The following is a 12,555-nucleotide window of genomic DNA, read 5'->3' as shown; positions in this document are numbered from 1 at the left end:
TGGGGAGTTTCTCCCATTCTTCCCTGCAGATCCTCTCAAGCTCTGTCAGGTTGGATGGGGAGCGTCGCTGCACAGCTATTTTCAGGTCTCTCCAGAGATGTTCGATCAGGTTCAAGTCCGGGCTCTGGCTGGGCCACTCAAGGACATTCAGAGACTTGTCCCAAAGCCACTCCTGCCTTGTCTTGGCTGTGTGTTTAGGGTCGTTGTCCTGTTGGAAGGTGAACCTTCTCCCCAGTCTGAGGTCCTGAGCGCTCTGGAGCAGGTTTTCATCAAGGAACTCTCTGTGCTTTGCTCCGTTAATCTTTAACTCGATCCTGACTAGTCTCCCAGTCCCTGTCGCTGAAAAACATCCCCACAGCATGATGCTGCCACCACCATGCTTCACCGTAGGGATGGTGTCAGGTTTTCTCCAGACGTGCCACTTGGCATTCTGGCCAAAGATTTCAAACTTGGTTTCATCAGACCAGAGAATCTTGTTCCTCATGGTCTGAGAGTCTTTTAGGTGCCTTTTAGCAAACTCCAAGCGGGCTGTCATGTGCCTTTTACTGAGGAGTGGCTTCCGTCTGGCCACTCTACCATAAAGGCCTGAGTGCTGCAGAGATGGTTGTCCTTCTGGAAGGTTCTCCCATCTCCACAGAGGAACTCTGGAACTCTGTCAGAGTGACCATCAGGTTCTTGGTCACCTCCCCAACCAAGGCCCTTCTCCCCCGATTGCTCAGTTTGGCCGGGCGGCCAGCTCTAGGAAGAGTCTTGGTGTTTCCAAACTTCTTCCATTTAAGAATTATGGAGGCCACTGTGTTCTTGGGGACCTTCAATGCTGCAGAAATGTTTTGGTACCCTTCCCCAGATCTGTGCCTCGACACAATCCTGTCTCGGTGCTCTACGGACAATTCCTTCAACCTCATGGCTTGGTTGTTGCTCTGACATGCGCCATCAACTGTGGGACCTTTATATAGACAGGTGTGTGCCTTTCCAAATCATGTCCAATCAATTGAATTTACCACAGATAGACTCCAATCAAGTTGTAGAAATATTTCAATGGAAACAGGATTCACCTGAGCTCAATTTCAAGTCTCATAGCAAAGGTTCTGAATACTTATGTAAATAAGGATTTTCTGTTTTAAATGTTTAATATTTTTGCAAAAAAAAATAAAAATAAAAAATTATGTTTTGGCTTTGTCATTATGGGGTATTGTGTGTAACTTTATACATTTTAGAATATGGCTGTAAGGTAACAAAATCAAGGGGTCTGAATACTTTGATGCCCTGTAGATGATAATGTGTCAGTTTAACCCATTCTGGCAGCACGTTGTTGAGCACATTGCTCAAACCTCCAGCAGTGACTAGAGGTTTTACCGTAAGTTTTACAGTAAGTTTTACAGTAAGTTTTACAGTAAGTTTTACAGAGGTTTTACAGTAAGTTTTACAGTAAGTTTTACAGAGCTTTTACAGTAAGTTTTACAGAGGTTTTACCGTAAGTTTTACAGTAAGTTTTACAGAGGTTTTACAGTAAGTTTTACAGAGGTTTTACAGAGGTTTTACCGTAAGTTTTACAGAGGTTTTACAGTAAGTTTTACAGTAAGTTTTACAGAGGTTTTACCGTAAGTTTTACAGTAAGTTTTACAGAGCTTTTACAGTAAGTTTTACAGTAAGTTTTACAGAGGTTTTACCGTAAGTTTTACAGTAAGTTTTACAGCGCTTTTACAGTAAGTTTTACAGTAAGTTTTACAGAGATTTTACAGTACGTTTTACAGTAAGTTTTACAGAGCTTTTACAGTAAGTTCTACTGTAAGTTTTACAGTAAGCATGGCATGATAGTGCATTTACCTCTACTATTAAAATGTGTGAATGGTCTCCTCATTGAACACCTCATTCTGCTTGATGGTTTTAATAATAATAATAATAATAACAATAATATTTTTTAACAATAATGCGTTCATCATGATCCACCTGCTGCTTCATACTAAAATAGATTTATACTTTCCGTCCTTCAAACATTGTGTAAAATAATCATCAAGTCTAAAATGGTTGCATTACCCACAATCCTCTGAAGAAGGTGCAAGGAGATTAAAACCGAAACTTCCGATGAGTTCAACCAATCAATTTTCTCCATCTTTGGTCATAAAGTCATAAATAATCATAAAATATACCAACGTTACATTTTGAGCAACATATTAAGTTGGATTTATTCTTTTAAAAATACATGTTTCTAATTAAATGGGGTGTTTGTTTGTTTACAGTACAACACCAAGATAATCAAGGACCTCAGCCAACATACAGTACAACACCAGCTGTCTCAAGATAATCAAGGACCTCAGCCAACATACAGTACAACACCAGCTGTCTCAAGATAATCAAGGACCTCAGCCAACATACAGTACAACACCAGCTGTCTCAAGATAATCAAGGACCTCAGCCAACATACAGTACAACACCACAAGATAATCAAGGACCTCAGCCAACATACAGTACAACACCAGCTGTCTCAAGATAATCAAGGACCTCAGCCAACATAGCCTGTTCTACCCCTAGACCATCAGGCTGCTGAATAGCTAGTAAGCTACCTACATATGGGCACTGTACCCTGCTAATACATCATGTGACTAATACACTGTAATCTAATCAACATGTATATATATATATTACAGCTACTCACCATCAGGATTGTATGCACCATAGGAGATGAGGAGACAGGATAAGGAGAAACAGGCACTGGAATACGCAGACAATACATCAATACATTATATACTACATCAATACATTAGGCAATACATTAATACATTACACAATACATTACACAATACATCAATACATTACACAATACATGAAAACATTAGGCAATACATTACACAATACATTAATACATTACACAATACATTACACAATACATCAATACATTACACAATACATGAAAACATTAGGCAATACATTACACAATACATTACACAATACATGAAAACATTAGGCAATACATTACACACTACATCAATACATTATATACTACATCAATACATTACACACTACATCTACACATTACATCAATACATTACACAATACATGAAAACATTAGGCAATACATTACACACTACATCAATACATTACACACTACATCAATACATTACACAATACATTACACAATACATGAATACATTACACAATACATTACACGCTACATCAATACATTACACAATACATTAATACATTACACAATACATTACACATTACACAATACATTACACAATACATTACACAATACATGAAAACATTAGGCAATACATTACACAATACATCAATACATTACACACTACATCAATACATTACACAATACATGAAAACATTAGGCAATACATTACACAATACATCAATACATTACACAATACATCAATACATTAGTCATACTACATTACACAATATATCAATACATTACACAATACATTACACACTACATCAATACATTACACAATATATCAATACATTACACACTACATCAATACATTACACAATACATCAATACATTACACAATACATCAATACATTACACAATTCATCAATACATTATATACTACATTACACACTACATGAAAACATTAGGCAATACATTACACACTACATCAATACATTACACAATACATTACACAATACATCAATACATTACACACTACATCAATACATTACACAATTCATGAAAACATTAGGCAATACATTACACACTACATCAATACATTACACAATATATCAATACATTACACACTACATTACACACTACATCAATACATTACACACTACATGAAAACATTAGGCAATACATTACACACTACATCAATACATTACACAATACATTACACACTACATCAATACATTACACAATACATTACACAATACATGAAAACATTAGGCAATACATTACACACTACATCAATACATTATATACTACATCAATACATTACACACTACATCAATACATTACACAATACATGAAAACATTAGGCAATACATTACACACTACATGAAAACATTAGGCAATACATTACACACTACATCAATACATTACACACTACATCAATACATTACACAATACATTACACAATACATGAAAACATTAGGCAATACATTACACACTACATCAATACATTACACAATACATGAAAAAATTAGGCAATACATTACACACTACATCAATACATTACACAATACATTACACAATACATGAAAACATTAGGCAATACATTACACAATACATCAATACATTACACAATACATCAATACATTACACAATACATTACACAATACATCAATACATTACACACTACATCAATACATTACACAATACATCAATACATTATATACTACATTAGACAATTCATCAATACATCAATACATTACACACTACATCAATACATTACACAATACATCAATACATTACACAATTCATCAATACATTATATACTACATTAGACAATTCATCAATACATTACACAATACATCAATACATTATATACTACATTACACAATTCATCAATACATTACACAATACATCAATACATTACACACTACATTACACAATACATCAATACATTACACAATTCATCAATACATTACACACTACATTACACAATACATCAATACATTACACACTACATTACACAATACATCAATACATTACACAATACATCAATACATTATATACTACATTAGACAATTCATCAATACATTACAGACTACATTAGACAATACATCAATACATTACACACTACATTAGACAATTCATCAATACATTACACAATACATCAATACATTATATACTACATTAGACAATTCATCAATACATTACACAATACATCAATACATTATATACTACATTAGACAATTCATCAATACATTACAGACTACATTAGACAATACATCAATACATTACACACTACATTAGACAATTCATCAATACATTACACAATACATCAATACATTATATACTACATTAGACAATTCATCAATACATTAGACAATTCATCAATACATTACACAATTCATCAATACATTAGACAATTCATCAATACATTACACAATTCATCAATACATTAGACAATTCATCAATACATTAGACAATTCATCAATACATTACACAATATATCAATACATTATATACTACATTAGACAATTCATCAATACATTACACACTACATTAGACAATTCATCAATTCATTACACAATTCATTACACACTACATTAGACAATTCATCAACACATTGGACCAGGTATTCCCGAACCCCCAGGGCTACGCGCAATGCCGTCGGGGGTATGCCAAATAACCTAGTGGTTAGAGTGGAGGGGCGGCAGGTAGCCTAGTGGTTAGAGTGGAGGGGCGGCAGGTAGCCTAGTGGTTAGAGTGGAGGGGCGGCAGGTAGCCTAGTGGTTAGAGTGGAGGGGCGGCAGGTAGCCTAGTGGTTAGAGTGGAGGGGCGGCAGGTAGCCTAGTGGTTAGAGCGGAGGGGCGGCAGGTAGCCTAGTGGTTAGAGGGGAGGGGTGGCAGGTAGCCTAGTGGTTAGAGCGGAGGGGCGGCAGGTAGCCTAGTGGTTAGAGCGGAGGGGCGGCAGGTAGCCTAGTGGTTAGAGCGGAGGGGCGGCAGGTAGCCTAGTGGTTAGAGTGGAGGGGTGGCAGGTAGCCTAGTGGTTAGAGTGGAGGGGCGGCAGGTAGCCTAGTGGTTAGAGTGGAGGGGCGGCAGGTAGCCTAGTGGTTAGAGCGGAGGGGCGGCAGGTAGCCTAGTGGTTAGAGTGGAGGGGCGGCAGGTAGCCTAGTGGTTAGAGTGGAGGGGCGGCAGGTAGCCTAGTGGTTAGAGTGGAGGGGCGGCAGGTAGCCTAGTGGTTAGAGTGGAGGGGCGGCAGGTAGCCTAGTGGTTAGAGTGGAGGGGCGGCAGGTAGCCTAGTGGTTAGAGTGGAGGGGCGGCAGGTAGCCTAGTGGTTAGAGTGGAGGGGCGGCAGGTAGCCTAGTGGTTAGAGCGGAGGGGCGGCAGGTAGCCTAGTGGTTAGAGTGGAGGGGTGGCAGGTAGCCTAGTGGTTAGAGCGGAGGGGCGGCAGGTAGCCTAGTGGTTAGAGCGGAGGGGCGGCAGGTAGCCTAGTGGTTAGAGTGGAGGGGCGGCAGGTAGCCTAGTGGTTAGAGTGGAGGGGCGGCAGGTAGCCTAGTGGTTAGAGTGGAGGGGCGGCAGGTAGCCTAGTGGTTAGAGTGGAGGGGCGGCAGGTAGCCTAGTGGTTAGAGTGGAGGGGCGGCAGCGTAGCCTAGTGGTTAGAGTGGAGGGGCGGCGGGTAGCCTAGTGGTTAGAGTGGAGGGGAGGCAGGTAGCCTAGTGGTTAGAGTGGAGGGGCGGCAGATAGTCTAGTGGTTAGAGTGGAGGGGCGGCATCTGTCATCATCATATACCAGGCCTGGTACAGCTCCTGGTATATGGATGAGTTAACAGGCCTGGTACAGCTCCTGGTATATGGATGAGTTAACAGGCCTGGTACAGCTCCTGGTATATGGATGAGTTAACAGGCCTGGTACAGCTCCTGGTATATGGATGAGTTAACAGGCCTGGTACAGCTCCTGGTATATGGATGAGTTAACAGGCCTGGTACAGCTCCTGGTATATGGATGAGTTATACAGGCCCTGGTACAGCTCCTGGTATATGGATGAGTTAACAGGCCTGGTACAGCTCCTGGTATATGGATGAGTTAACAGGCCTGGTACAGCTCCTGGTATATGTCCGTTACGTTTATGGGGGGTCAATTAAGGAAGACATCCTCTTCTGGAAACCAGGACGACAGGAGAGGATATTTTTAAAGTACTGGACAGCTTTGTGACATCAAATGGACTTTGGTGGTCGAGATGTGTTGGTATCTGTACTGATGGAGCAAAAGCCATGACAGGGAGACATAGTGGAGTGGTAACACGCCTGCAAGCAGTTGCTCCCGACGCCACTTGGGTACACTGCAGCATCCGCCGAGAGGCTCTCGCTGCCAAGGGAATGCCTGACAGCTTGAAAGACGTTTTGGACACAACAGTGAAAATGGTTAACTTTGTTAAAGCAAAAGGCTCCTGAACTCTCATGTATTTTCTGCACTATGTAACGATATGGAGCAGCGACCATGTAACGCTTTTACAACATACAGGAATTGCGCTGGTTATCAACGGTATTGACTCGTTTTTTTATTTTATTTGAGAGACGAGCTTAAAGTTTTCTTTACTGACCATAATGTTCACTTGTCTGACCGTTTGCATGATGACGAGTTTCTCACACGACTGGACTATCTGGGTGATGTTTTTTCTCGCCTGAATGATCTGAATCTGGGATTACAGGGACTCTTCACAACTATATTCAATGTGCAGGACAAAATTGAGGCTATGATTAAGAAGTTGGAGCTCTTCTCTGTCTGTATGAACAAGGACAACACACAGGTCTTTCCATCATTGTTTTGATTTTTTGTGTGTAAATGAACTCAAGCTTACGGACAATGTCCAATGTGATATAGCGAAGCACCTGAGTGAGCTGGGTGCACCATTACGCAGGTACTTTCCCGAAACGGACGACACAAACAACTGGATTCGTTATCCCTTTCATGCCCTGCCTCCAGTCCACTTACCGATATCTGAGAGCCTCATCAGAATTGCAACAAGCGGTTCTGTGGAAATGTAATTTAATCAGAAGCCACTGCCAGATTTCTGGATAAGGCTGCGCTCAGAGTATCCTGCCTTGGCAAATCACGCTGTTAAGACACTGACGCCCTTTGCAACCACGTACCTATGTGAGAGAGGATTCCCGGCCCTCACTAGCATGAAAACTAAATACAGGCGCAGACAGTGTGTGGAAAACGATTTAAGACATTAGACAATTCATCAATACATTAGACAATACATCAATACATATCGTACAAATCAGACCAACTGAGACAATAGACACAGACACATCCCTCCCTCTCCCCCGGCTCCTACCTGCCCAGCAGTCGTAGGTTGCGTGGTCCATATTTGTCCATGACGATGCCTAGCGGCAGGGTGATGGCTGAGAGGAGAAATGATCCCACGGTGAAGGCCAGGTTCAACATCTCATCCTGGTCCTTACAGATGAGCCAGCCGTTCATCCTCATGGGTCCGGAAGGGTCCTGGGGAACCAGAGGCCTCATTTCTACCCCATCCCCCAGCCCCACCACACCCTCCTCCGAGTAGTCATCATCGCGCCCTGGTGGAGGGAGGGGGACAGACAGGTTGGGGGAGGAGGTGTGGTTACCTAGAGAGAGGGGATGTGTCAGTAAAGGAATCTTAAAAGGAGATGTGGGGTCCTCCCTCCTAGACAGCTAATGTTCCTGGGGTCTCCCTCCTAGATACCTAATGTTCCTGGGGTCTCCCTCCTAGATACCTAATGTTCCTGGGGTCTCCCTCCTAGTTACCTAATGTTCCTGGGGTCTCCTAGACACCTAATGTTCCTGGGGTCTCCCTCCTAGACACCTAATGTTCCTGGGGTCTCCCTCCTAGATACCTAATGTTCCTGGGGTCTCCCTCCTAGACAGCTAATGTTCCTGGGGTCTCCCTCCTAGACACCTAATGTTCCTGGGGTCTCCCTCCTAGACACCTAATGTTCCTGGGGTCTCCCTCCTAGATACCTAATGTTCCTGGGGTCTCCCTCCTAGATACCTAATGTTCCTGGGGTCTCCTAGACACCTAATGTTCCTGGGGTCTCCCTCCTAGATACCTAATGTTCCTGGGGTCTCCCTCCTAGACACCTAATGTTCCTGGGGTCTCCCTCCTAGACACCTAATGATCCTGGGGTCTCCCTCCTAGACACCTAATGTTCCTGGGGTCTCCCTCCTAGACACCTAATGATCCTGGGGTCTCCCTCCTAGACACCTAATGTTCCTGGGGTCTCCCTCCTAGACACCTAATGTTCCTGGGGTCTCCCTCCTAGTTACCTAATGTTCCTGGGGTCTCCCTCCTAGTTACCTAATGTTCCTGGGGTCTCCTAGACACCTAATGTTCCTGGGGTCTCCCTCCTAGTTACCTAATGTTCCTGGGGTCTCCCTCCTAGATACCTAATGTTCCTGGGGTCTCCCTCCTAGACACCTAATGTTCCTGGGGTCTCCCTCCTAGTTACCTAATGTTCCTGGGTCCTCCCTCCTAGACACCTAATGTTCCTGGGGTCTCCCTCCTAGATACCTAATGTTCCTGGGGTCTCCCTCCTAGTTACCTAATGTTCCTGGGGTCTCCCTCCTAGACACCTAATGTTCCTGGGTCTCCCTCCTAGACACCTAATGTTCCTGGGTCCTCCCTCCTAGACACCTAATGTTCCTGGGGTCTCCCTCCTAGATACCTAATGTTCCTGGGGTCTCCCTCCTAGACAGCTAATGTTCCTGGGGTCCCCTAGACAGTTAATGTTCCTGGGGTCTCCCTCCTAGATACCTAATGTTCCTGGGGTCTCCCTCCTAGATACCTAATGTTCCTGGGGTCTCCCTCCTAGATACCTAATGTTCCTGGGGTCTCCCTCCTAGACACCTAATGATCCTGGGGTCTCCCTCCTAGACACCTAATGTTCCTGGGGTCTCCCTCCTAGACACCCAATGTTCCTGGGGTCTCCCTCCTAGACACCTAATGTTCCTGGGGTCTCCCTCCTAGATACCTCATGTTCCTGGGGTCTCCCTCCTAGATACCTAATGTTCCTGGGGTCTCCCTCCTAGATACCTAATGTTCCTGGGGTCTCCCTCCTAGACACCTAATGTTCCTGGGGTCTCCCTCCTAGACACCTAATGTTCCTGGGGTCTCCCTCCTAGACAGCTAATGTTCCTGGGGTCTCCCTCCTAGATACCTAATGTTCCTGGGGTCTCCCTCCTAGTTACCTAATGTTCCTGGGGTCTCCCTCCTAGTTACCTAATGTTCCTGGGGTCTCCCTCCTAGATACCTCATGTTCCTGGGGTCTCCCTCCTAGATACCTAATGTTCCTGGGGTCTCCCTCCTAGACACCTAATGTTCCTGGGGTCTCCCTCCTAGATACCTAATGTTCCTGGGGTCTCCCTCCTAGATACCTCATGTTCCTGGGGTCTCCTAGACACCTAATGTTCCTGGGGTCTCCCTCCTAGATACCTAATGTTCCTGGGGTCTCCCTCCTAGACACCTAATGTTCCTGGGGTCTCCCTCCTAGTTACCTAATGTTCCTGGGGTCTCCCTCCTAGACACCTAATGTTCCTGGGGTCTCCCTCCTAGATACCTAATGTTCCTGGGGTCTCCCTCCTAGATACCTCATGTTCCTGGGGTCTCCTAGACACCTAATGTTCCTGGGGTCTCCCTCCTAGACACCTAATGTTCCTGGGGTCTCCCTCCTAGACACCTAATGTCCCCCCCCCCCCCCTCTACCCCCTGACTATCAGAAGATGAACATTATAAAGAGCAGGTCAACGAGAGGTTCCATAAAGATGGTGCTCTTACCTTCTCCATTGCACATGTAAGAGTAATAGCCTTCGGACTTGAGCATGATGAGTAACGATCCCCAGCCCAGCAGGACAGCTGAGAAAAACAAGTTCTCTATGATGGCTGTCAAAGCCATCCACCAGCGCCTGGCAAATGCTGTGGCCAGGGACGGAGCCATGACCAGACGAGGGTAAGGGAGGGTAATGGAAGGGGAAGGGGGGAGCAGAAAATGTTCTAGACAGAATATATAGTGAAGCCCTCTGCCAGTATCTCTGGAGATCAGGGTTCACAGGTCTGTTGAAAACAGAGAGAGGTTATTTCAGCAGTTGTACACACTGGGTAGTGGTTGTTTTCAATACAATATCATATGATCACAGTTATATTAATTACTGTTACTTTATTGAACTTTATATTGTTCAGGAAAAGTCTGAATGTTGATGATCACCATAGGAACCAACAGACACCCCCCCCCCCCCCACCACCACCACCAAATCTCACTACTCTTATGTGACCACGTGGTCCTTTGACCTTCAAGGTGTTTAGTATGCAACTCTCTCTCTTTGCCTCTGTTCTGGGTCGAATGAGAGTCATTCCCTCCCCCCCCATTTCGCCCTCCTTGTTATTTCTCAACTTCTCCCACCGTTCCGCTATAAGACACATGGACACGCAGATAAACCCCATGGTGTTATTACCTAGGTAACAGTGTGATAGTGACACGTCTTAACTGAAACCTACCGGTGTCCAGCTACAACAGAAAAGTTTCCAACATCAGAGACGGGCTGAGGGTGACCGGGCGGGGGGAGGGGGTTAATTACGCGCTTCTGGTTCCGTACGTTGGTGCGGAAACTGATGGTGAATGACGAACCGGTCCGAACTGGACTTGCATGCCGTCTTTCTCTCTCTCCCTCGGCTTCTGGTTCCATACCTTGGTGCGGAAACTGATGATGAATGACTAACAGGTCCGAACTGGACTTGGATGCCGTCTCTCTCTCTCTCTCTCTCTCTCTCTAGCTCAACTCTTCCGCAACACAGTAGCGCAGAAAACAGACGCCAGATAAACAAACCGAGTTCATCTAATCATAACTCTGGATCAAGAGACAAAACCACTTCAGAGAATAACGATAGGCTAAACCACTAGCTAATAATGGGTAGTTAGTTCATGGATACTGGATTCACCAGGTTTATAAACAAGTGCGCAAACAATTTCTCCAATGTTGCCCGGATTATTCTATAGATTCCCTGCCTCTCTACATTACTGAACCCCAGAGGAATGAATGAACGGGATCACTGGTTTTTCACCGCGACACTAAAATTACAGATACACTTTAAGGCTTACTCTTAACTTGGGAGAAATACATGGTAACTCTAATTACAACATGAAAACAATAGGCCTATTCTAACGACCATTAATTACAACATTAAAACCTATTTCAATCAATTTCGCACAGCACGTTTGTAATAAAAGTACCCTGGGTGAAGACAGGTATGACTAAAATATTCCAGATAAATTGCATACCTGTGAGTTCCAGACACAGACAGAACGAGACAGAAGTTCAGAGTTTTCCAGAATTCTTCAATTCTTCTTGTCTTTATATGTTCTTTCTTTCTCTTTCTTTCAATAACCAACATGGAGAAAGCCTTTATACGCGCTCCTGTCTTCCTATTGGCTGCCGGAGGTGCCGCTAGACCACTGCTACAGCCAATCAGAGCACCCACTCACAGTCGTCCACGGCGATAGAGAGAGACAGAGAAGGAAGCAAGGAGGAGGAAATAATATAGGACTGTCCTAATGACAAAGATTAGGTTTTGATTAAGTGAGCTTTTGATTAACATAGATAGATTAAGTGATTTGGAACCGGACGTTTATAATATTAAAGTCATTTCATTTTATTTGTTCATCAGATTGGCTCCAGTCTAGTCAGCCCTGTCTAGTCTGCCCTGTCTAGTCAGAATGGTCCCTGTCTAGTCAGCCCTGTCTAGTCAGAATGGTCCCAGTCTAGTCAGCCCTGTCTAGTCTGCCCTGTCTAGTCAGAATGGTTCCAGTCTAGTCAGCCCTGTTAATCAGAATGGTCTCTGTCTAGTCAGCCCTGTCTAGTCAGAATGGTCCCTGTCTAGTCAGCCCTGTCTAGTCAGCC

The 12,555-nt window shown here is 43.7% G+C and overlaps 1 protein-coding gene across 1 annotated transcript in view; it reads right to left on the bottom strand.

Annotated features, from left to right (window-relative positions):
* The window catches only part of LOC106563908 (large neutral amino acids transporter small subunit 4-like), a 40,710-nt gene extending 28,663 nt beyond the window's left edge, over window positions 1-12,047 (bottom strand). The window contains exons 1-4 of the mRNA XM_082958342.1: window positions 11,937-12,047; window positions 10,439-10,714; window positions 7,961-8,252; window positions 2,657-2,712 (exon numbers count right to left, since the gene is read on the bottom strand). Coding sequence (XP_082814468.1) covers window positions 2,657-2,712; window positions 7,961-8,252; window positions 10,439-10,598 — 508 coding nt within the window. The 5' untranslated portion in view covers window positions 10,599-10,714; window positions 11,937-12,047. The remainder of the gene's footprint in view (window positions 1-2,656; window positions 2,713-7,960; window positions 8,253-10,438; window positions 10,715-11,936) is intronic.
* Window positions 12,048-12,555: the final 508 nt, after the last annotated feature.

This window comes from Salmo salar, chromosome 11 (genome assembly GCF_965601325.2).
Source record: "Salmo salar chromosome 11, fSalSal1, whole genome shotgun sequence".
Taxonomy (NCBI): Eukaryota; Metazoa; Chordata; class Actinopteri; order Salmoniformes; family Salmonidae; genus Salmo; species Salmo salar.
This window is presented reverse-complemented; position numbering and strand designations above follow the sequence as displayed.